Source organism: Henckelia pumila, chromosome 1 (genome assembly GCF_033568475.1).
Source record: "Henckelia pumila isolate YLH828 chromosome 1, ASM3356847v2, whole genome shotgun sequence".
Taxonomy (NCBI): domain Eukaryota; kingdom Viridiplantae; phylum Streptophyta; class Magnoliopsida; order Lamiales; family Gesneriaceae; genus Henckelia; species Henckelia pumila.
This window is the reverse complement of record NC_133120.1, coordinates 104934091-104960378: the sequence shown is the minus strand read 5'-3', so window position 1 is coordinate 104960378 and position 26288 is coordinate 104934091. Positions and strand designations below refer to the sequence as shown.

The following is a 26288-nucleotide window of genomic DNA, read 5'->3' as shown; positions in this document are numbered from 1 at the left end:
GTGCATACCTTCAACCCTTCTCGATTTTTTTCTGAAAAATTCTTGAAGAAAAATGATGCTCACGCACACACACACGTATAAACACTGATATAGTACGTAAAAATAAAAAGAATCATGCCTTGCACCGTAGTTTGAAGAGAAATGAGTGCGTAGAACGATTCCGGGACGACGGGACGACGAGCAACCTTGAAACTTCGAAGAAATTCGGCTATGGAACCTCCTTGGCTGTGGTTCGAGGAAGAAGATGATGAATAGGAGGGAGGGAGGCGGCTGATGGGAAAATAACGTGGGGTTTGGGTAGATTAGGTTTAGGTTTTTAATTTAATTAAAATAGGTTTTAGGATAATTAAAAGTTTTAAATATAAAATATAAAATTTTAAAACTCCAAATAAAAGTTAAAATCTGATAACTTAAATTAAAAATATAAAAATCCCGAAATTACAAATTAAGGGAATTTTAAATATAATTAAAAGTCATTAAAAAGGCTAAATTTGGATAAAAATGGACTCCTAAAATTATATAAAATTAAATACTAAAAATTTTGAGGTAATAAATCTCAAAATAATATTTTTGGGCTCTAAAAATGCTCATGAAATAAATTGGCTAGAAAGTTGTCATCTCGTCCGTCCACGGTCCCGTCTACGCGATCAAAACAATTAAAATACTAAAAATCGTAAAATCACTAATTATGGGTTAAATGCTTAAAAAAATAAATTAAATCATGCACAAATAATTCACATAATTATTTAACCCATAAATCTAAAATTTAAATAATTAAATATCCTAATTATGCATGCGGATTTACGTATTTAAAATACCGGGTGTTACATTGCCAACAGCGCTCTGGTGCTATTATTCAGATCGGCCCCAAGTGAGCTCCCGAGGTCGGGTCGGCCCAAGTGTGCTCCAAAGGTCAGCTCGGCAAAGCTTGCCAACGACGCTATGGTGCTATTGTTCAGGTCGGCCCCGAGTGAGCTCCCGAGGTCGGGTCGGCCCAAGTGAGCTCCCAAGGTTAGCTCGGCAAATCTTGCCAACAGCGCTCTGGTGCTATTGTTCAGGTCGGCCCCGAGTGAGCTCCCGAGGTCGGGTCGGCCCAAGTGTGCTCCAAAGGTCAGCTCGGCAAAGCTTGCCAACGACACTCTGGTGTTATTATTCAGGTCGGCCCCAAGTGAGCTCCCGAGGTCGGGTCGGCTCAAGTGTGCTCCAAAGGTCAGCTCGGCAAAGCTTGCCAACGACGCTCTGGTGCTATTGTTCAGGTCGGCCCCGAGTGAGCTCCCGAGGTTGGGTCGGCCCAAGTGAGCTCTCAAGGTCAGCTCGGCAAAGATTTAGGAGCTCATTATAATACTCGGGAAAGGTCGGTTGTATGGAAGTTTGGGAGCTCATCTCAGCAGATGGTGAGCTCGGAGGTTCAACAACAACTCACTCACCAATCTCTCAATTGTTTATTAGAGGGCAGAAGTATAGTGTCCTGATGTCGACAGTCAATTCAGATAAATCGTATCAGTGTTTCCTTTGCGGGACAAGATTTGGGCGAGATCTCCGCCTAAATACTCGGGATTACAATCCCGTGATTCTTGGGTTCTTGATAAGGAAGGTAAGCGCCAAATTTGGATCTCTCTCCTATAAATACCAGGTTCACTTTCATTATTTGGATTCCGATTTTTGCTCTCGATAAACACACTCCACTCACTATATTTCGTTGTCCTCGCTTCTGACTTGAGCGTCGGAGGGGATACGCCGGAACACCTTCCGGCCTCCCCTTAACACTCTTGTTTTTTATTTCAGGTCACCCTTAGCTCATCCCAAAAATTGTGTTAGCTCATCCCATGAGTTGCATTAGCTCACCAGCAAGTTGGATTAATTGTGTTAGCTCATCCAAGGAGATCACATTATTGATGAATATCATACTCCTTACGTGTTTATATAGTATATAGTTATGATTGAGTTCAAGTTTCACTCAATAATAGTGTTATTTGAAATTTATAAAATTTTGTCTGACTAATGCGTTGATTTCAGATTGACATATTGTTTCATTTTATACAATTAAACTGTAATACAAAATCATGGATTTCAAAAGCTACCTAAAATAATTCATACTAAAACAAAGCACATGCATGAATTTAAAACATAAAAAATGAAGATATTTTATGATATGGGATCGTATTTGTGAGACCCCGTTTCTAATCATTTAAACTCGTTTAATTAAACCCAAACGAACACGAGGAGCCGCGGAAAGAAATCAATTTTTTTTAAAAAAAAAAACGAACTACAGGCGCGGGCGCGCCGAAATTTCGCACAATGCGAAATTCCGAGCCCCGGGGAGGCGCGGGCGCTCCGGAATTTTGCAAAATGCGAAATTCCAAGCCCAGGAAAGGCGCGGGCGCTCCTCGAGTCACGCGGGCGCGCTGCCCCTTCGACCTGCACTGAAAAACACTCCCAAAAAGCAAAGCTAAAGCTTGGGAAAGTGCAAAATCATAAACCAATTTAATCATAAACATGCATTGATATATCCGACTGTCAAAATATAATACATAAAGTTCTAGAGTTGTACAATAATCAATCTAGTAGAACATGCATCACTTCTAAGTTCTACAATCAAAATACAACAAGTACAACCGAGTTCAAAAACAAAAACGACTCCTACAATAACGAGGCCTCACTCTATCAACTCGACCACCTAGCCATGCGATCTCTGACTCGATCCTGTCCCACCTGCCGTCAAGTACACATACAAACAAAACGACAGCCGGATAATCCGATGAGAATATAATTCCCAGTAAAAGAGACAAAGCATGCATATCAAATAATATATCGAACGCGATATATGAAATAACCAAACAAGAGTTTCAATAGCATGTCAATAACTCCAAATCAATTGCATAAAGTGCAATGCATGTCTTTAAAACAAGGATTATCAAGTCTGGATAATCACAAGGTAAAAGTTCTCTTTTCTCAATTGGGATCCCGAGGACAAAATATCACCAACAAACGGACTCTCCCGATCGAGGTGGACGGTGCATATTTTTCTCCTCTAGACTCTGGGCACATATAGAGAGTTTTCTCGACAATTGATAAAAATCTGCTAACTAATGTCACTCAACTATAGTCCACAGAACATCTAACTCTTCTGGGCCTCTCTTGCCCGCAAAACAAAGGTAATTGGCTCAATATGAATGCAATGCAAATCAAAACTCATTCAACTGATTCCAGTAAAATAAATAACATATAATTCAAGAAGCATGCAAGTATGTGATTTTCCCTAGGACACTCGAATCATTCCGGATTCGAGTTAATCGTCTTATTCCATTCCAAAGTCGTCTTTTACCTCTTTTTTGATTGGCGTAGCTGAAATCCGGACAAGCTACAAGCACAAAAGGCTCAATCAAACATCATTCGATTCAAGTCAAATAATAAAGTAACCTCGATATCAAACCTCGATCAATTCGTCAACGATTCGAATTCTGTAATTTCTGAACTCCAAAATCTGCAACTGAATCTGAAAGGAGATATAAAAGAATTCCAATGTCAATCCATCCAAATCAATCATTCAAACTCAATTCCAACTCCTAAATCCAAAATCTCATCAATATAAACGATTGATATTCCAAAACTCAAACTGGCGGCATAACGGCTATAACTGATCAAATTGGAAATACAGACAGTATAATATCAATCCAATAAACTCAAATCAACCATCAAACCCAAAAATGGCTCAAACCCAACAAATCTCCAAAACCCAAATTTTGAATAATCTTCCAAAAATCAAAACAATTTCGAACGACGCTCAAATTCAAAACTAACTGAGAATAAACGATCAGAACTCTGCCAAGAATAACATACTAAAAACTCAATCGATTCTAACAACATCCGAAAAACAAAACGTATCTGATCGGAGAAATACTTACGGTATAACGGAATTCTCGCTGCCGTGATCGCTAATCTGCCTTCAGAATTAAATTCCAACGGACGGATCGACCGGAAATCGAAATCACAAAGCTTGGAATTGGTTTGGGGCGCCGTCTATGGAGGAGAGAGGCGAGGGAGAGAGGAAAAAGAAGGAGAAGGAATGGAGAAGAAAAGTCAAAATCTCATTAAATATCTAACAATCTCCATTTTTGCATTTTAGTCCCTGAAAAATCCAAAATTTGCAAAAAGGATCCTGATCAAAATCAAGTCGGCTCTTGAACTCTGAAATCTCCGATTAACTCAATTAAGATAAATTTGGGGCGTTACAATTCTCCCCCTCTAAAAATAGATTTCGTCCTCGAAATCAAAACGGTTCAATCTCATAAGAACTAGATAGAGTCAACACTGCAATAAAGATTCTCCTCTCAGAACTAACCCTGAATTTGCTGCTCCAAAAAAACTCTGTTCTTCTAACTGCTTTTCAAATTCGTAGCAACTTCACTGCACTAATACAAACTGAAAAGGTTTGTCTCAGAACTGTTCTGATTCAGGTCGAAACTCTGAATTAGTCATCTCAAGCAATTTGTCATCTCAACAAATCCGGTCTCATCAGTTAAAGAGCAAAAGAAATTCTGATCTGGTAACCCAACAACAAGGATTCGGTGATAATCCGCATCAAAAGACGGAAAACACTACGTGAAAACCAGAAAGAGACGGAATAAAACAAGTCTGTAGGAAATATCGCCCATCATCTCCGGACTCTAATGATATTCAAACAATCTCAGAGGCGATTTATCTCTCTTCTCATCTCTGACAAATCTTTCTAAAACTCGGAGTCTTCCGAAATATTCGATCTTTCCGACCAAAATACAAAATTCTGCATCTAAAATCTGAATACTTCGACCGCTTAGTCCAAGTCATCTTCATTCTTGACACAAAATCATCAACTGATCAAAACCTCGAAACAATTCTGGTCCCAAAACAGGTGATTCAAAAGAAGAACCATCCCAATACAATCGAGGTTTTCAATTCTGCTCGCACAACTTGTCAAAAGATTCCATCCAGATAATCATCTGATAGTTTTTGTTGTACAAGAACTTCATAAAAGTTAGCGACACTCGTCAGCTAGCGCAAGGGTCAAGCACCATGCTTCAGATTTTTCCCTCCCGGGATCAGGGAGTTTCATATCTTCCTCTCATTAGAACCATGGACCTTCAGGATCGGTACCTTGATTTACCAAGTCTGGTTAAGGTTGAGCTTACGAGAAGGCATAGACTGCTCATACAAAAACTTTTTCTAAACAAGAGGCAAACCTCTAATCCATATCATCTGTTCTGCCTGTTCGTCGTTCTGAGGATAATCACTGAACTCAAGTGTACTGGAATAACAAAAGTCTCTTCGAAGACTATACCAAAAGAAAGACCATAACCAAGATCTCTATCTAAAATGACCAAATTCGACATTCAATCAATCTGACAAAAGTTCTGACAAAAACACTAACATCTGATCATGTCTGAGAACCATTCTGTAGGGAAATACAATAGCAGATTCATCAATCGGTCAATTAAACTCGGATGGCAATTCAAACTCAGACTGACCGGTAGCTCTGCAACAACACCTGTCGAAAGTTCCCAATTCTATTCTGAAATAATAAACTGTACCACCGAAATAAAATCTCTCTCTCAGCTACCAGCTGTGGACAGTCCAGATTATCAGTAGTTATTCTTTAAACTTCCTTCTGCATCTGTTCTGAAAAGATCAATCCCTCAATTCTCTGAATATCCGTCTATCATCTTATTGTGAGACCCCGTTTCTAATCATCTAAACTCGTTTAATTGAACACAAACGAACACGAGGAGCCGCGGAAAAGAAATCAAAATTTTTTTTTTTTTAAAAAAAACGAACTACAGGCGCGGGCGTGCCGAAATTTCGCACAATGCGAAATTCCGAACCCCGGAGAGGCGCGGGCGCGCCGAAATTTTGCAAAATGCGAAATTCCAAGCCCAGGAGAGGCGCGGGCGCACTGCCCCTTCGACCTGCACTGAAAAACACTCCCAAAAAGCAAAGCTAAAGCTTGGGAAAGTGCAAAACCATAAACCAAATTAATCATAAACATGCATTGATATATCCGACTGTCAAAATATAATACATGAAGTTCTAGAGTTGTACAATAATCAATCTAGTAGAACATGCATCACTTCTAACTTCTACAATCAAAATACAACAAGTAAAACCGAGTTCGAAAACAAAAACGACTCCTACAATAACGAGGCCTCACTCTATCAACTCGAACACCTAGCCATGCGATCTCTCACTCAATCCTGTCTCATCTGCCGTCAAGTATACATACAAACAAAACGACAGCCGGATAATCCGGTGAGAATACAATTTCCAGCAAAAGAGACAAAGCATGCATATAAAATAATATATCGAACGCGATATATGAAATAACCAAACAAGAGTTCCAATAGCATGTCAATAACTCCAAATCAATTGCATAAAGTGCAATGCATGTCTTTAAAACAAGGAATATCAAGTCTGGATAATCACAAGGTAAAATTTCTCTTTTCTCAATTGGGATCCCGAGGACAAAATATCACCAACACATCGACTCTCCCGATCGAGGTGGACGGTGCATATTTTTCTCCTCTAGACTCTGGGCACATATAGAGAGTGTTTCTCGACAATTGGTAAAAATCTGCTAACCAATTTACTCAACTATAGTCCACAGAACATCTAACTCTTCTGGGCCTCTCTTTCCCGCAAAACAAAGGTAATTGGCTCAATATGAATGCAATACAAATCAAAACTCATTCAACTGATTCCAGTAAAATAAATAACATATAATTCAAGAAGCATGCAAGTATGTGATTTTCCCTAGGACACTCGAATCATTCCGGATTCGAGTTAATTGTCCTATTCCATTCCAAAGTCGTCTTTTACCTCTTCTTTGATTGACGTAGCTGAAATCCGGACAAGCTACAAGTACAAAAGGCTCAATCAAACATCATTCGATTCAAGTCAAATAATAAAGTAACCTCGATATCAAACCTCGATCAATTCGTCAACGATTCGAATTCTGTAATTTCTGGACTCCAAAATCTGCAACTGAATCTGAAAGGAGATATAAAAGAATTTCAATGTCAATCCATCCAAATCAACCATTCAAACTCAATTCCAACTCCTAAATCCAAAATCTCATCAATATAAACGATTGATATTCCAAAACTCAAACTGGCGGCATAACGGCTATAACTGATCAAACCGGAAATACAGACAATATAATATCAATCCAATAAACTCAAATCAACCATCAAACCCAAAAATGGCTCAAACCCAACAAATCTCCAAAACCCAAATTTCGAATAATCTTCCAAAAATCAAAACAATTCCGAACGACTCTCAAATTCAAAACTGACTGAGAATAAACGATCAGAACTCTGCCAAGAATAACATACTCGAAACTCAGTCGATTCTAACAACATCCGAAAAACAAAACGTATCTGATCGGATAAATAATTACGGTATAACGGAGCTCTCGCTGCCGTGATCGTTAATCTGCCTTCAGAATTAAATTCCAACGGACGGATCGACCAGAAATCGAAATCACAAAGCTTGGAATGGGTTTGGGGCGTCGTTTATAGAGGAGAGAGGCGAGGAAGAGAGGAAGAAGAAGGAGAAGGAATGGAGAAGAAAAGTCAAAATCCCATTAAATATCTAACAATCTCCATTTTTGCATTTTAGTCCCTGAAAAATTCAAAATTTGCAAAAAGGATCCTGATCAAAATCAAGTTGGCTCTTGAACTCTGAAATCTCCGATTAACTCAATTAAGATAAATTTGGGGCGTTACAGTATTAACTTTATAGTGTACCATTTTTTAGGAAATTATATACTTATTAAGCATAACAAAATAAATTTTGTTTCAAGAACTGGTCGTGCAACCAAATAAAAGTTAACATGGAACCAAAAAAATGGGTCTGTTGCATCAACCAAATTTATTTAAAATATTTTAAAAAATAATTTAGATGAAGAAACCAATCGATCAAAAATATTTTTGAAAGAAATGAAAAAAATTACAGTACTTATTTACAAAAATTGTTTTTAAAATCTTATAAAATGGTTTTTTAGAAGCTTGAATTTTTTGATTTTGCGTTTTTGTTTTTACTTATATCTATAAATAAAAAAACACTTTTCAACATTATCCAAACATAAAAAAAAATCGCTTTTGTTTTCTTTAATAAAAAACACTTTAAAATTTAAAAAGCTAGACTTGTGCAAAATTTTGAGTGCGTTTGGATTAAAAAATTAAAAGAGAAAAAGTGATTACATATTGCTTTTTTAACAGCTATTTTTATAGCTTTTCAAATGTTTTTTTTATACCTCAACTAAAAAAAAAATTTCAATCTATATATCCAAACACAAAATTACTATTACTTTAAAAACTACTTTTAAAAATCAACTTAAAAAATCATTTTTTTAAAAGCAAAATACTTATGTTACCAGAGTGGTCCTTAAGTAGTATTTGAGAGAGTTTATATATGTATATACATAACGATGTTACAAACTCTAAAAATGTTTGCAAACTATAACGATGTTTGCAAATTCAAACACTACCTAAGTAAACGAAAAGTCTATAATATTTTTTTTAGTATTTGCAAACCCTAATGATGTTTATATATCTATATATATTATTGTTTCTTTTTTTTTTAAAATCTAAACGAGCTCTTAAAAACATAACCACGACAAGATTAATTTGTACAAAAACAATTCTATGACGATGACAAATTACGAATCATATTGTTTTAATATTTATTTAGTAAAATTTATATTATTTTAATAAATTTAAATAGTGTTGCGCAAAAAGTCATATTGGATTTTAATTTCCTGAAATGTGATCACATTCTATTTTGATTCTTAATTGACTAAAAATAAGCTATTTAATTCTAGCAAATTCAATGACCGAGGCACCAAAAAACTCCAAAAAAAAAAAAGACTTAAACAAGAATATTATCGATATACGCAAATATACATTTTTAAATATTTTTTTGTCACTTTCAAACATGACAACTACTCCATATCTTTGCTATCTCCACTATATTATAATAGTTGGAATGGCTAAAAAACCTTTTGTTTGAGAAAATTTCGTTTCCCATTTTATCTCTCTCTTCTGATTTGTAATCTAGCTCGGATCTCGGTAAGTACCTTTTTTTGTTTCTTATTCTTATTTTTACTGTCGATTTATTCTTCAATGTTGACTGAATATCTCAGATCAATATTTTGTTGCTTATATTGTAAGGTGATTTTTAGGATACGTTATGCATGTGACGTGTCATTGTTGTTTGTTTTATTTTTATTTTACATGATTTTTATCAATGTTTGCTTGTTTTTAATTAATTATTTTTTAATCATATTTTTATCGTACAATTCATTTCAGTATGATATACATTAATATCTTGAGGAATATCTCGTATGAAATCATGTTGTGATCATTATTATACACACATAATGTGTGTGCAAGTAATTACTAATATATATATATAATCAATGAATGTTTCGTGATACATATGTATATATAATATGGACCACTAAAGTATCTGGATGCATACAAAAGTATGATTAATCATTGTAAGTAGTATATATATATCTCCATTTCATCCTTATATTGGTTCCAACTTCAAAATTCACTTCTAAAACTTTTAAAAATTTTCGAAATTTTTCGTCTTATTAACTTCCATTGCAAATTTTACTAACTTCCATTGCAAATCAGAAGGTGAATTTGAATTGATACTCATTTCGGTTTATTTCAAATATATTAATATTATCATCTTCTTGGTGTAAATCTATAAATGATGAATTTGAAATCACCTCAAAGACAGATTATTTTCTAAAGAATCAAATTAATTTGAAATAAAAAAAATCTATGTACTTTTTATCAAAACACAACCAAATCTCTATAATTTGGAATTGAGACAAATGAGTGATATTTTTTTTTTCAATAAAGTGAGAAATTTTATTATAACTAAACTGTTGTTTCAATAATTATTTTCTCCTCTCATACAAAAATATAATTGTCGAATTCACTCATATGATTTATATTGGAAGTTTTTTTTTTTTTTTTTGGGTGGTGTCAAGTACTTAATATTATATCACTCATGTTTGTCATGTTCTTATAATTACTGACAATTTATTGTTTATCACTCTACATGTGCGACTCGCGAGTTGTCAAAGACTCAAAGGAGGACAATAATAAATACAAATTATTGACGAAACCTAATAGTTTATATACATTTAACATTGACGACATTCACACCTGTCAATATTTTAAATTTATCGTGTTTTCGTTCCAATTTTTATGTTAGGTTTAATGTAAGACGATTTCACATATATTTATCTGTGAGACAGATCGATCTGATTCATATATAATATAAAATTCAATATTTTTTTATAAATCGAGTCAAGTAGCTAGAAAATTTGTCATACAAAATTAACACGAAAGACAATATTACAATTTACAAGAGTTTTTGTAATGATTTAATCCGAAGGTTTTATACAAATAAATTGTTGTTTATGTGTCATTACATTTTAACTGCATGTTCGGTGATTGCAGGATGATTTTTTTTTTTAAATATAAAATTTAACGAGTATTGTCAAACAAAATACAAACTTATATTGTTACATACAAAATTTAATAATATATTTTAGCCAATGGAAATTAAAATAACCACGTGGCGTTGATATATTTCTATTAATGAAAATGTTTTACCGATTTATTTTTTAAAATATTTGCCGATATCTATTTCGTTAAAATTTTATAGGAAAGTGTGATTTTGATTTTGTATTTTTGTTTTTTGTTTTTTGCGTGATATTATTTATTTATTATAATATAAAAAATCGGCTTTAATCCCTTATCCTGTGTACATATTGTTTTTATACCACGTCGACGTATGCCATGTCAAATCAGAATTCATGCTGAAAATTGACTGAATTTATAAATGTTATTTCATTTATTAACTAGCAAATATATTTTTTAAAAATAAAAACTACAATTTTTTATTTGAAATTATATCGAAAATTTCTTTAAAAAGAATCAAATGTGAACTTAATGTTCTGAACCCCCGAAAATGACACGTACTTCATTGTATATTTGTCATACTACTTCCCGATGGGTGGCGACAGCCGCTGCGGTCCCTTCCCAACGTTGTCGATTCGAATAATGTCCACCGTTGATCAAAATCCAAATTTGTGGGCTCATTGATTAATTTCTTTTTGAAATATGTTTTTATCATTTATTAATAATTAATTAAATAATGTATTCATTGAGCACGAACGAAATTGAACCCAATTTGATATTATTTTTTTATAATTCTAAAGGCTTAAACTAAAACAAGAGATATTATGACATTCGAGATTCTGAGAATGATTGGATAAGAATGCGGGGACATTAGACACACCACAAATATATACGGCGAGAATACGAAATTTGGCGCACATAGGGGCATGGGCGGGTTGATAAGCCATGAGGTGACGTGGAAAAAAATTTGACAGCATTACGAATTCGATCATCGTGTTGAGTCATATTCCCTGCTGAAATATTGTGGGGAATGCTTTGGGGATTGATCATGTTGCTCCCTCCCTCAGGTTCATGTCGCTCGTGCATATCATTCGATTTAACCCCGCATGAACCAATAGGCCTTTGACTCATGTGAGATGGAGTCACCTTCGGGGTCAACCCAATTAAAAAAGAAAATACGAAATTTGGCAACTTACGTATGGTTTGTGTTCCAAATATATGATAAAATTATGATATTTTACATAGATACGTAATAATATATAACATGGACGTTTTCCATGATTGTTCGAGTTGATGAAGTAATTAAACGTTTGATCAATAATTAGTAATTTGATTTTTTCTATCAATAATTTCTTGGACTAACCTAATTTATAGACTATAACATTAATCTAAAAATTTACCCATTATGCAATAAAGAGTAGCTACATGTTCCCACATGGCCACATAATCAAAATATCATACTTATGACTTATGAGTTTGTGTGTGTGATACTCAAAATTCACTGATTAACCTAAAACAGAGCGCCTGGCCACGGCTCCTTTCGTTTATTTTGCATTTCGCCAGTTTACGTATGGTAACAAAATACTAGTTTATTGGCGGCACGGAACATGTATTCTTCTATTTGTTCTAAAAGTAGAGTTTTCAAATTTCAAAAAAAAAAAAAAACAGTAGAGTTTTCAAAGCATAAAAAAAACGTAGAGTTTTTGAAATACGGTCTTACGGTTTGATCTGACTTATATTTACTATAAAATATAATATTTTTTTGGTAATAAAAACTAAATATTGTTTCATGGTTCAATCAAATAAAAGACATGTTTCACCAAATTGTAATCTTATTTTTGAACACACAAAAACTCTTGCGAGACAGTTTCACGGATAAATTTTGTGGAATAGATTTCTTAATTAAGTCACTCATGATAATATATTATTTTTAATGTCAAAACTCTAACTCTTTATTATAAATATGACTATATGAGTGAACTTAACTCATCCCATAAATAAAGAGCCGTGAGATCGTATCGCCAGACTCTTTGAAAATAATTCGTTGTCACGTTTTTAAGAATAAAATCGATTGCAATCGAATATTTATTTTTAATTTATCAAAATAAAAACAAAAACAAAAATTTATCTTTATAACTCATATTTGAAATCAATTCCCATGATTTTAACATCATAACAATAACAATTAACAACTCTCGTGAGACATATTTTAAAAAAAAACTACCAATTTCATCTTTTTTTTTTTATTTAAAAAATATTTCCACAAACCAAATACTGAGAAGCTGCCAGCCGCCAGGTGTCACCGCTTCTTATTAAAAAATTTTGTCAATACAAATGGCTGGCAGCAACAGTATTCCAGAAAAAGGTATGGTTTTGTAATTTACACACAGTTCAAGGAGGAAATAATAGTTTTTTTTTTTATTTTAAGAATTATTATCCTTCAAGTACCCCAATCATGCATGTTGGTTTTACAATTACATACAAGGCAACGAACTCGGATCCTGCATATGATTGAGAATCTCTCTCTCTCACACACACACACACAAAAACACATCTGTGTGCGTTTTTCATTCAAGTCGAAGGGTGTAGAAATAGAATTGTGGCGCCAGTGATGGATTCGAGATGAAAATTGGGCCAATCTGCTGAATTTGCTCGATTCACGGGGAATCATTCCTCGAGAATATTCGTTTTCGTTTGTTGATGCTCATCTAGTTCTTGCCCGGTCCTAGCTGCGAGATTCTCAGGTATGGCCTACCATTTTTTTGTCTTTGTTTCGTGCGTATATATGTACATATATTTTATTGATTGATTGAAATTTATATGTTTTTGGCTGTTTTTTTAATTAACAATGATGATTTTAGTATACTTAGTGCTTTTCATATTCGGATTATGTTTGAGCTCATTGTTAGTTTATTACGGAAAATCTAATATTCGGTGTTTGATGTGATGGCAGGGAGGACTTTTCAGAGTCTCATTCGTGGTGCTGAAGAGGAGAAATTATTTATTTTTTCTTAACTGTGTCGAGAAGGCGTACTTGATTTGCTGACACGTTTTTGTTCAAGGGAGTTTTGGTATGTGATGTTTACAGTACTAATCGGCGAAATCATAATTTATTTTTTTCTTGATTCTTCGTTTGTTTTGCTTTCTTTCTTTCTCTGAAAAGGTCTACACGAGGTGTAAAGTGGTGGCCCTAACAATCAAGGAAATTGATTAAAAATTGATTTTAGAAGTCTCGTTTTGATTGTTAAATCCTGGATAATCTTTAAGTTTTTCTATGCATAGATTGTTTCAGTTTAGCTCTTCCATATCTGAAAGGGTACCGACCTGTTCGTTGCCGATATATAGCAAGCGCCGGTGGTGACCATTGTACCTTTATCTTAGCAGTTAACCAGCTGAGCATATTCATATTTACATAAGCAACATGGCCCATCTTTAAGGTTCAGATTTGAGAAATAGGTCCGGTGGTGGGTTTGCATGGTTATTGCTGTAATTCATATGGAGGATTTGCAACATTAGCCTGGGTGGAATATAACCTGAATTAATCTATCGAGATTTTATTAATGATGGAATGGTGTCAAATTTAGTCAACACAAAAACAAAGCAACTATTGGTGTGGTTTTACGTGAGGAGCTAAATATCTGTGAATGATTAGAAGGCTTAAATTTATAAGATCATTTACTGGTTTTCTTTTTTTTTTTTTCCGTAAAACAATCTATTTGGAGACATTTGTTGGTAGCAACTGCGGCAGATGTAACATTCTCGGTGGTGAAACATAACCTCATTCTACTGATTGTACATTTGAATTATGACTATCTAAAATAATTTCCCAATCTATTGAGTGATTTTATTGCATTCTATTCATATTTCAATTTTGTATTGTTTTGAACAGAGAAATGGTTGCATTCGGCAAAAAGTTGAAGGAAAGGCAAATTCCAGAATGGCAAGGGTATGCATGATATATTTGATTTGATTTGATACAGTGATGGTTCTACGAATAAAGTTATTCCATCATTTCAATTAATTAAAATATGAGAGTGCTCCAAGTCAAAAAAAAAAAAAGAAGAGTGCTTGGGATTATGAGCCATTAAACAAGTGTAGTTTACTCCTACTAAGTGTTTATAGCATTATTAAACATGTGATGTGCTCGACGGAGAGTCGTGCAGATACTTATACCTTGATTTTTTTAGTGCATTTGCCAGGTAACTTTAATGAACAATTGGTAACTTATTTTAGAACAATGACTAGATAAAAACCCGTGTGAGGGTAGAATCATGTGAAGTTAGAGAGGATCTGAAATTACAAGATTAGATCATTATATTGGCAGTATTGTTTTGATTTTGTCCTTGTGCATACGGTTTTAGAAAATCATGGTATCTTGCAGATACTATATCAACTACAAATTGATGAAGAAAAAGGTGAAGCAGTATTCTAATCAGATTGAAGCTGGAGCACTGGATCGTCGTCATGTCCTCAAGGATTTCTCGAGAATGTTGGATAAACAGGTAAAAACATTTAATGCATCCAAACGAGGCACATTCGTGTAGGCGATTTGCTCATCAAGCTCCAGATATAAGTTCTCATCGATGTTTTGCTCATCAAACTCCAGATATCAAAGTTTTCAATTATGTGTTATATTATTCACCATGTTGTTAGGAAATGTGGCTTCGACTTCTTCACATGTTTCCGTTTCCCAATTATTTTTTTTTTCTGAAAAGTGATGTTAATTTTTGGAATTGATGAACTCCGGACACATCTATATATAACCTTTAGTAATATTGGCCCGGAGTAAGCCGAGCCAATCATTTTAACTAATATGCATACTTGGTGGAAATGCTATAATTTTCCGTCAACGGTCACGAATAAGTACTCATCTTTGCTCTATTACTGATAACGAAGCTTACACAATTTCTTGTTCTTTTGTAGATTGAGACTATCGTTCTCTTTATGTTGGAACAACAAGGCCTCATTGCAACCAGGATTGCCCAGCTTAATGAGCAACAAGATGCTATTCAGGAGGAGCCCGACATATCCAAAATATCTGAGTTGCGAGAATCTTATAGGGCAGTGGCTCAAGATCTTCTAAAGCTTTTATTCTTTGTTGAAATGAACGCCATTGGTCTGAGGAAGATACTCAAGAAATTTGATAAGAGATTTGGATACAAGTTCACCGATTATTATGTGAAAACTCGTGCTAATCATCCTTATTCCCAGCTTCAGGGAATATTCAAGCATGTGGTAATATGCTGAAGGAATAGTCACCCTGCTTCCATTTTCCTGTACTAGTCAAACAATGTCGTTGCAATAGATATGTTAAATGGACCATAAAGTATCGATAAATTGTCATCTCGATGAAACTTAGCAGTGGATTTATCGCTGATTTGACTGCTGATATCAGGGATTGGGAGCTGTTGTTGGAGCTATTTCTCGGAATCTCGCAGATCTCCAGGACCGCCAAGGAAGCTATTTATCGATATACGACCAGCCTCCACTTTCTCTTGAGGTATGGACACCTTTGTCTTTCAGTTAACTTTCATTGATTTCATGCATCTTCTATCTGCAGTTGGTTATTTTTTTGAAAGTACTCTATTCTGTGCATATTCATTGAGGATTAATTTGCAGGATCCAGTAGTTGATTTAATGCAATCAGCTGTTGACAGATTAACCAACTCAACGAATCTCCTCAACTTTTTGGGTCAGCATGCATTGATTATGCATGAAGAGTTGCCTTCTCCTGCTGAAGAACATATAGATGATCAGAGATACCATTTCATGTCACTTCTTCTGAATCTGGTGAACACATTTCTGTACATGGTTAATACATATATTATTGTCCCAACAGCAGATGACTACTCTACGAGCCTTGGAGCGGCAGCAACTGTCTGTGGTATTGTGATTGGGTCAATGGCAGTTGCACAGATATTTTCTTCAGTGTATTTCAGCGCTTGGTCTAATAAGTCGTACTTCAGACCCTTGGTATTCAGCAGCATAGTCCTTTTTGTGGGAAATCTGATGTATGCATTGGCTTTGGATCTCAATTCAATTTCAGTACTTTTGCTTGGTCGGCTATTTTGTGGGTATGCAACATCCTCTCTTTCTCTCTCTCTCTCTCTCTCAGATTGTAATTTATTTTATTTTCTGTTCTCTGGCGTGTGTGCTTGATTCATTTTCGTGCGTTGATATTATGTGGCAAACCTGATTTTAATGTGTTTATCAGTTGACGCTTGATGCGGACCTTTTTCACTGGATATTATCTACAATCTACCACTTCTAATGTAAATAATTATGGCCATTTCATCTGATCTATTTTCAGATGATGAGGTTAACTAAATTATCGAATGAAGTCTCCATTCTCAGATTATTAGTTCTATTTTGTGAAATATTGTTGTTGAACTTATTGATTCTTTTTATTCCCATTCTTTTCTGTTTTTACAAATACTTTGTTACAAATGAGTTTGTTTTGCAACCTCTTTCTGCATGGCAATAGCTTTTAAGTATTGATTATATGTTTAACAAGAGAGTGAACAAACTCCAATTTAGGTAATTCAGACCATAAGAATGATGGTGACACATTCTGTCCTAATATACTCAATCATCTGATCAGGAATTTTACATTTTAATTTTCATGCCTGTACAGTCATGCACCCATTTGAGTATACTAACTGAATGATGAAGTGAATAGTAAGTGAGTGATTGATTTGGATATGATCTCAGAATAGCTTCCCTCGTTTCATGATTTTGCAGTTTTGGTTCTGCCAGGGCCGTTAATCGCCGCTACATAAGTGATTGCGTACCACTTAAAATTCGCATGCAGGCTTCAGCAGGTTTTGTTAGTGCCAGTGCTCTAGGAATGGCATGTGGCCCTGCACTTGCTGGTTTGCTCCAAACTAACTTCAAGATTCATGGAATCACATTTAATCAAAATACTTTACCTGGTTGGGTAATGGCTCTGGGTTGGTTAATGTATTTGGTATGGCTGTGGATCTCATTCAGAGAACCTGCTCATGAGACCGAGACCAATCAAGACCAACAAGAATCTAGTGCTGGTATGGCTTCCTTAATATCTCCTTTTCATACCTTGTCTTCTGTCAGTTAAGTGATAACTAGTTGGATGGTGCCCAACAAAACAGATAATTAACATAATTAAATCACAAATTTGTAAAATTGCATTTAATATCAGGTAGACAGGTAAGATGTACTGTTAACCTTGAAGCCTATATTAGGATTTGTCAATTCTATTTTCTCCAAAATTGCAAGTGTCGTTTTGAGCTTATTATACGGGACTGACCAAAAGCAAAAAAGTTCAGAGCTATCAACCAGATGAAGACCCGAGTTTTGATCACTTGAACGGAACATACATGTACAAACAGAACAAAAAAGTGGAACGGAATAATCAAGTGGAATCAAAATTTTTAACTTTACGGAAGAACTGAATTCTTTTTGTTGGGGAATAAGATAAAGCATTGCAGGAAAATTCTCGTCGAAAAACTGATCCTACATGGATTAAATATTAACATAATAAATTACTTTAATACTTGTTTTAAACGTTGGAAAGCTCTAAACATAAATAAGTTATAGGTCGAACTTCTATTTCACGACTCCTTACTTCCAAGCTCTTCCCCACTCTTATTTTTCCCGACCTCCCCTCTAGGCCTATACTTTTGACTCCTTATTTGAAGCACTTTAAACCTGTTTCAAAGCACAAGGAATTTTCGAACTCAATCATGATGAGTCTAAATAAGAAATAGTTCGAATATACATTATACAATTGGCAGAAAACATATCCGGAATAGAACAAGAAACATATTAGAGAATTTTAAACAGAATAGAGCCTAATTAGAATTCGAAGAAAGCATATGTCATACTAAGCTAGGCTTTCAAATATTTTATTATCTCACAAATGATAGCATCTTGAATTCTCATCATAGTGGATGTCCTTTTGTGTGTCTCTGCTGCTTTGTTGATTGATTGGTTATCTTTGTTTCTAATGGTCAACTAAATCTCGTCTGCTTTCTTTGTCTCTATCGTTTGTCTTAATCTCATGATGATACCAGTGTGAAGTGCATGATGTTAACATCTATGAGTAGTTACAGGGTATTTAGATTTACTTTATTTAATATAATTTTTGTATAAATATATAATATGCACTCAAATTTCAGATTGACAAATTTTTTCATCTTATATCTCTGTTAAAATTTGGGTGTTATATGTTTCAGCTTGTACATGTATAATTAAGTTTCTTCAAGTTATGCTCATTACAGAACCAAATAGACACTTAGTGACCTGATATTTTGTGTTTGGTAGAAGAGCATGATAAGGTTGAAAAGGGTCTTGCACAACCACTACTTTCAACAGCAGTAGAAAATGAAGATGATGACGGAGATGAAGAATGTGACATGAGTGAAAAGTCTTCAGAGGAATCTCGTCAACCAGCCAATTCACTGGCAGCTGCTTATCGGTTACTTACACCTTCTGTAAAGGTAATGTGCTTAATTTTGAGAGTTTAATTGTTTAAAAAGTGCGAAGCCTATTTTTAAGCCTTTGCATGATTGTAGTTGGAAATTAGAAGATGTAATTGTATTGCTCGTATAGAAGTTGTTTTATTTTTTAACATGTGATGAAGAAAATATTTACGAGTGAGGTTTGTTGTGGGTAATGGACCGAGTTTGAATGATGGATTGAGAAAAATACAGTAGCCAATTTAAATTTTAATATCATTACCGGTCGAAAAATCATTACTTTAAATACATGTAGGTACTGTTCATTGTCAATGAAGCCGAAGTGAACAAAAGAACATGTTTTATTCAGATCATGGGTCTCTGAAGGCTAAATTGTCTTGAACTTGTTATGTATTTTCCTTTATTGACCAAGTGACAAAATGATGCTTGACATTCTGATAGAGTCCCACTGCTGAAAGATTAATAAAAGAGCTGAAATTTTGAAATTTGATTGTAGATTAGATGTAGAATATGTGGAACCATTCATATGTTTTCTGGTGCAATAAAAGCATCTTAAAACAGGTATTTGAACTAGAAACGTCACTGTGGTTGTATGGGTAGTGGGCATATCGTTCTTTTTATGGGAGGATAAAACACAAGATCTGTACAGGGTCAGTTGTAGTAAGATTCTGTTCACTTGATATAGTAAGTTTTTATCATGTCTTACAGGTTCAGCTGTTGATCTACTTTATGCTTAAATATGCAATGGAGATTCTACTATCAGAATCAAGTGTTGTCACAACCTACTATTTTGGCTGGACAACAAGCACAGTGTCGATTTTTCTTGCTTGCCTCGGCCTAACAGTTCTTCCAGTGAATATTATTGTTGGAAGTTACATAAGCAATATGTATCAGGACAGGTAATTTCATGATTGATGTTCTGCTATGGAATATGGATCATTAATATCTAAAACAATGAATTATACTTTGCTCAATGTATAAAAGGTGCTTCTTTCATAATCTCTTCCAATTTTTTATTAAGATAATTCTGATGTGGCGAGCAGATGGCAACTGTTGAATTCTGTGTTGTAGAGCCCATTCTTTGTGAAATAATTTGTTTATAATGCACTGAATTAAATACACAACTTGGACTATTTGTGTGTCGTCTTGGGTATATCAAATAGGGCTTATTTAGTGTTATGGGCCGTAAGTTTGTTTACTTGACGTTAATTTTCGGGTTACTTTTAGTTAAAATATTTATGGGCTTGATTTGGAAGTACTTTAGGCCCATTATGCTTGTTTAAGCTGCCTATGCATATATAAATGCTAGGACAAGATACTAGAGAAGGAGAAGATATTTTTCATCAATAATAACGAGTTTCGTCTCAAACTGGTGAGGAATTCTTCTAGATTTGCAAACAAATTAAACTTATGAAGATTCATTTTGTAGTGTTCAAAACCTTACTGGAATTTGGTTACGGTTATTGCATGATCGTTGAGTTGATTCTCTAAGTCAAGCTTGGATCTTGTTTCTGGGATCGAAGTTCGGTATCATAGCACTTCTAGTAGATTGAAAACATCATGAAGAAAATTGGTGGAGTATTGATCTTTATGATTCTCAATATTATTCCGGGGATATGCATTTGTATAGTTGTTTCTCATTAAGCTCGAATTTTATAGCCGTTGAGTTTTAGCTCTTAGGAATGAAGTGGGCTTCATGAATTGCACCTGGCAATTTTCTTATGAAGATTGTCCTTTAAAATCAAGTTCAAATTGTGTTTTGGCATCTTGCAAACTGTTTTTTGCTCAAGTTTCTATACTAATACAGATGTCTCGGACACAGTGTAGGTTTTATTTTGTGAAGCTTTGCAACGTGGTTTCATGTTAGCCAATTGTCTCATTGATCATTACCTGCTGATCAATATTTGTTATTAATTTTTTAGGCAAATATTATTGGCATCAGAAATTGTGGTCTTCCTGGGTATTCTTTTCAGCTTCCAGTTTATCATCCCATACTCAGTGCCACAATATGTCTGCTCAGGTCTTGTCATGTTTGTATCTGCTGAAGTATTAGAAGGTTAGTTTTCTATTTTCTGTTGTTCTCAACCGTCCTGAATGATTTCTTTCAGCTCTTGCGAACTTTTGGAAATAGTTTTAAGTTATCATATCTGGTGTTTTGCCTCTCAACGGTGATGCACAGTACCTTCTCGCCATACAAGTGTCAGGACAGCAATTGAGTTGTATACAATGTTTTTTAGGGTGAGCTTGGATATCCAAGCAGCGGGGGTCCTGTAGGAATCTCTTAAAGTTTAATTATAATTTGTCAAAAAACTTTTACTTGGCCTCACTTCCTCCCAAAAACACAAAGATGACCGACCACCTTATCAAAAGTTGTGGGTTCGCCACTACTTGTATGTTCACAAGTTTGTCGCTTTAACATCGCACTGATTTGGTGCCATTGTAGGGGTAAACCTGTCACTTCTCTCGAGAGTAATGTCATCCAGGCTTTCTCGCGGAACATACAATGGTGGCCTATTATCAACAGAAGCAGGGACGATTGCTCGAGTGATTGCAGATGCAACAATCACATTAGCAGGATATTTGGGGGAGAGTAAGCTCTTAAACATCACCCTTATACCTTCGCTTGTGATCTGCGTAGTGTCTATAGTAGCTACTTGTTTTACCTTCAATTCTTTGTACTAAGCCACCCTGTGTGTTGAATCGACGTCCTCAGGGCAACAAGCATCGGAGATCATCAATTTTGATTCATTCTTTAATATTGTTGTTTGTAATTTATATGATGGATATCTGTTTCGTTTGAAGTTTTGGGGTTTTTTCCAGGTTTGGATATTGTCATGTGAATGTAAATTATCAATTTTGTGTGTGGTTTTTATATGGATTTTATTCGAATTTTTCGATTCTATGAGGATTGGTCATTATTGTGTGAATGTAGCTACGAATTTTGTCTGAATTGTTTAAGGATTTTTATGAGATTGGACTATTGTTGTTTGTTAAGAGAAAGTGGATTTGGAAGAAACAAAGCGCCATTATTTTATCATTTTCTTCTTGTGGAGAGCAGTTTGGCGATTAATAATATTGTTTTGTATGAGCTCCCGTCCAAATCGAGCTTTTTACTTATTTATATTATGATATAACGATACATCCATTCCCTTGGAATAATCAACACAAATTAAATAAAATTAAATTTTAGAGGGCAAGACTTCGGATTATATAATAATTTTTTGACTTTTGCCGATGGTAAACCATTTCTCAAATCTAAATCATCTCAACGGATGCAAACCAAATTGTTGCTGTCATATATAGGATATAAACAAATCAAATTTGATTTTATATGGTTATAATAAATCCCGATAGAATAGAATACTGTAGATTGTGATATATTTTATTATGCAGCTATGATATGTGTGTATCATTACAATATTTTTCAACATTCTCGTGACACAAAAAATATTATATTATAACGATAAATAGCTATTGACGACATTAAAACGATAGCCCTTGTTCGATGCAAGTTAGCCAACTAGTCAAGTTCATATGCCTTGTGTCTTCTGCAAATGATAAACTGTATTTATGGAGAAAGCTACACTCTCATAAACCTCTAATTGTTTATCATTCCCGAATCCCGATCCATCACCTCCTTAGATCTATCAAATATACATTGATCTTCTAAAATTCCTACTATTTTTTGATCATATATATAATTATCCCATTGCTCGGCTGCTTGTTCTTTGATTTCTTTGTACACCATGAAATGGATGAGTGTTTTTTTGGTTTCTAGTTATTGAATTCGTTCATTTCCACAACTTGAAATGTTTCAACGGTTAAGTAGATCATGTTACTCTCATTCATCACTTGTCAATTTCATCGAACGCCATCCAACTTGCTTTATCTCTAGTGGGACACCCTAATCAATAAAAGCAGAAGCTCAAAAAGGTATTGGACTAATTGAATGGCTTTAAGATCATCAATCTATCCATATTTCTAACTTTAATTTTGGGTTTATAACATGACGAAAGGTTGCAAGAACTCACGAGACCAAAAAAACAAACAAACGAATCCATAGAATGGCAAGTGATCAATGATTTTTCAATAGGCAAATGATGAAACGAGCTCACATTAGCGTGGTTGCACTGATATCTACGCCGACGAGGCTCTCCAACTCATACGGACAAAAGCAAAGAAAGCCGCTTTCAAGAAAGCTCGAGGCCAGCGGTGATGATGCCTGCCACTTTGAAACGTCAGATGGCTTGTTTTTCTTGCATCGAACTAACAACAAATACCAATCAACTTCACTTTACACCTTGCATCACTACTTAGCTACTCTACATATCATCATACGTTAGTGGACTGCATGGAGTGACGAGTTCTTTTTCGGCACGAAAAAGGAGTGGCGAGAAAATCTGCATGCCCCACAACTTGAAGGGGTACGTACTATGCCTAAACACCATCGGTCTTCTGTCCTATCGCGTGACATTTTGTTAGTATTTTACATGGATATTACACGCTGCATAGAATAACATTGGTGCTAGATAACGAAGTATAGACAAAATCGAATTTAGGCCGAGGCTTACGAGCGGCTTAACTTAATTCCACCCTATGGCAGCACAAAACATATCTGTCAAAACTGATTCTGGAAGCAGAAATACGTATCTGTAATCAGAGTGGCATAGACTTAATCTCAAAGTCACCATATGGCATTTAGTTAATAAACTACCAAAACAATGTGCTAGCCTAGACCAAGTCAAAATCTTGGATTTTTTATTTGATAATAACAATAAAAACACTATATATGTGTGTGTATGTATAACAACCTACGTAATTGACTTCGTCAACTCTAGTATGTTCTTCCTTTTACAACCTGGCCAAAGCTACGGTTTATAGTTAATTCTAGCAGCAGCAACCATAAATAACAACAAAGATTAGGAACCAAGGAACTTGATGAAAACAAAGGAAATCAAGATCAAGGGGAAGACCGAAGATTATGATTGAGTCAGATATCAGAAACAAAAATGCAATCGAATTGCATCAGAGAGGCATCAGGTACATGTCTTCACGCTTGCTGTGTAAATCCTCTGCTTGGCTTGGCTGATCCTCATAGTTCTCCTCCTAACACTGCTCCAAATCCTCGAACTGATTTCGCCACTGCCATACTCTCCTCTCTTCAACCCAACACCTTTTTCACTAACCATGAAACTCTTCCCTCCTTAACCGAATCGGTTTCTTGCCTAACAAAAGCCATTCCACAGTACTTGAATACCATTCTAGCCGATAAAATTCGAGCTCAAGAATACTACCATCTTTCCCTCTCGAATCATGTTTGTCTTGATTACATTGGCCAAGGCCTTTTCTCGTACTCCCAACGGCAGGATTGTAATCCAACACCTGAAATTGCCTCATCATCTACATCCGTAGCAGTATCACCTTCCCAGGGTGATATGGATGTGCCCTTCTTCGACATTTCATACAAGTCAGTGAACTTGAGTTCTTGCTTACTTTATGGGTGCCAAGAATCGGAATTTGAAGCCAGAACGCGAAAAAGAATCTTGAGATACATGAATGTGCTTGAAGAAGATTACACCTTAGTTTTCACAGCTAACCAGTCATCAGCATTTAGGCTTCTCGCTGACTCTTATCCCTTCATGTCTAATCAAAACCTTCTCACAGTGTATGACCATGAGAATGAGGCTGTCGAAGCAATGATCGACACCGCAAAGAGGAAAGGTGCCCGAACATTGTCAGCTGTGTTTTCATGGCCTAGTTTCAGGGTCAACTCAAAAAAGTTGAGAAAAACCTTAGTGAACAAAAGTAAGCCAAAAAATCGAGGACTGTTCGTTTTCCCCCTTCAATCTAGGGTGACCGGATCACAGTATTCTTATCAATGGATGAATTTAGCAAGAGAAAATGGATGGCATGTTTTGCTTGATGCGTGTGCCTTAGGTGCCAAGGAAATGGAGACCTTAGGTCTCTCTCTTTTCCAGCCCGATTTCCTAATTGGATCATTTTTCAAGATTTTCGGCGAAAATCCATCAGGGTTTTGCAGCCTGATTGTCAAGAAATCAAGTATCACAGAATTAAGACAACCCTCCTCCAGCATGGGAATTGTCAGCCTAATTCCAGCAAAGGGGCCATTTGAAAAACTAGTCTTTGATCAGACCATTCATCGAACAGCTTCTGTCTCAACTTCCCACCTGGACAGAAATCAAGAATCTCAGCTAGACGATACCAATAGCAAGCAAAAGCAGCCATTATTCTCCGAAATAATAGAGCTAGACAAGAAAGTTGATTCCTCTGGAGATTCAGAAATCGAATTCCGTGGCTTAGATCACGCAGACAAACTAGGCCTAATTCTAATCAGTAGCAGAAACAGATGCCTCATAAATTGGCTAGTAAACGCATTACTCAGTCTCAGGCACCCACATTCAGGAAACGGGATTCCTCTTATCAGAATTTTCGGCCCCAAAATCAAACTCAACCGTGGCGCAGCGATAGCACTCAACGTATACGACTGGAAAGGCGAAAGGGTCGACCCCAATTTAGTACAGAAACTGGCCGATCGAAACAAAATATCTCTTTCTTGTGGGTTCTTGAAAAACATACTGCCCTCAGAAAATTTTCAACAAGAAAAGGAAAAAATGCTGGAAAAATCGAAGAATGGGAAACAAGATTACGGCATAGGAGTGGTATCGATCTCAATAGGATTCCCAACAAATTTCGAGGATGTGTACAGATTTTGGAGCTTCGTTTCCAGATTTCTTGACGCAGATTTCGTGGAGAAAGAACGATGGCGCTACACTGCTCTCAATCAAACAACCGTGGAGGTGTAGGTGTAGGGTCTTTCCAAATCTCCTTTCTTTCTCCATTAATTAATGAACAAACTCAGGTTACAATCTTCAATCTTCTTCTCAAAAAAATGTTAATGAAGAAACTCATAATTTCTAAAATTATAAGATCAAATTTAATTTTTTTTATATTGTTTATAACACTTGTATGCTAATAAATATAAAAATTATATTATTTATAGAAGATATTAACAATATAAACATATTTGTATGTTAAAAAATATATAAAAAGGGGAGTGTTATTTACACTCCAAAAAATACTAATCACACTCCATTTTAATTTTTTATTATACATATTGACAATATTATCCTTTATTATTGTCTAGTAAGTTTTCAAAGCATTCTAAAATTTAAACACATACCTAATATAAATTAAATTCCTTGTATAATTAATAAAAAAATAAATAAGCAATCAATTAATTTTAGAGAAAATCTTAAAACTAATCTTCAAAATAGAAAAAAAATTTATATAGTAAACCGGTTACAAATATAACCTATCATCATATTGAATGAAT

General features: G+C 35.0%; 2 protein-coding genes and 1 long non-coding RNA gene across 6 annotated transcripts; 2 read left to right on the top strand and 1 right to left on the bottom strand.

Moving 5' to 3' along the window:
* Positions 1-6128: 6128 nt before the first annotated feature.
* Positions 6129-7564, bottom strand: LOC140868148 (uncharacterized). Its single transcript, XR_012145628.1, has 3 exons — positions 7430-7564; positions 6958-7020; positions 6129-6236 (listed from the first exon to the last, which is right to left on the bottom strand). It is a non-coding gene; the product is annotated as an uncharacterized lncRNA (long non-coding RNA).
* A 5361-nt stretch (positions 7565-12925) lies between these two features.
* Positions 12926-21865, top strand: LOC140872487 (SPX domain-containing membrane protein At4g22990-like). 4 transcript variants are annotated; one of them, XM_073275411.1, is made up of 13 exons: positions 12927-13222; positions 13432-13549; positions 13761-13844; positions 14368-14424; positions 14860-14980; positions 15402-15713; positions 15874-15978; positions 16098-16552; positions 17220-17521; positions 18780-18955; positions 19643-19833; positions 20857-20990; positions 21378-21865. In XM_073275411.1, the coding sequence occupies exons 4-13, from the start codon at positions 14372-14374 to the stop codon at positions 21614-21616; spliced, it is 2088 nt and encodes a 695-aa protein (XP_073131512.1). In that variant the 5' UTR covers positions 12927-13222; positions 13432-13549; positions 13761-13844; positions 14368-14371; the 3' UTR covers positions 21617-21865. The 4 variants fall into 4 exon arrangements, with proteins under 4 accessions (XP_073131627.1, XP_073131512.1, XP_073131579.1 ...); XM_073275478.1 differs by having other exon boundaries at positions 13761-13934; XM_073275526.1 differs by lacking the exon at positions 13761-13844 and having other exon boundaries at positions 12926-13222; positions 18783-18955.
* A 1824-nt stretch (positions 21866-23689) lies between these two features.
* Positions 23690-25892, top strand: LOC140874868 (uncharacterized). The gene has a single exon (XM_073278326.1). It carries the CDS (start codon positions 23944-23946, stop codon positions 25756-25758), a length of 1815 nt encoding a protein of 604 aa, XP_073134427.1. The 5' UTR covers positions 23690-23943; the 3' UTR covers positions 25759-25892.
* The last annotated feature ends 396 nt before the right edge of the window (positions 25893-26288 follow it).

What these genes read in the sequence shown, in the direction of transcription:
- LOC140872487 (XM_073275411.1), top strand. Translation starts at nt 14,372, where the DNA reads ATGGTTGCATTCGGCAAAAAGTTGAAGGAAAGGCAAATTCCAGAATGG. An exon ending in CGAGAATGTTGGATAAACAG is followed by an intron (nt 14,981 to 15,401) that starts GTAAAAACATTT and finishes GTTCTTTTGTAG; the next exon opens with ATTGAGACTATCGTTCTCTT. An exon ending in TACTTACACCTTCTGTAAAG is followed by an intron (nt 18,956 to 19,642) that starts GTAATGTGCTTA and finishes CATGTCTTACAG; the next exon opens with GTTCAGCTGTTGATCTACTT.
- LOC140874868 (XM_073278326.1), top strand. Translation starts at nt 23,944, where the DNA reads ATGCAATCGAATTGCATCAGAGAGGCATCAGGTACATGTCTTCACGCT.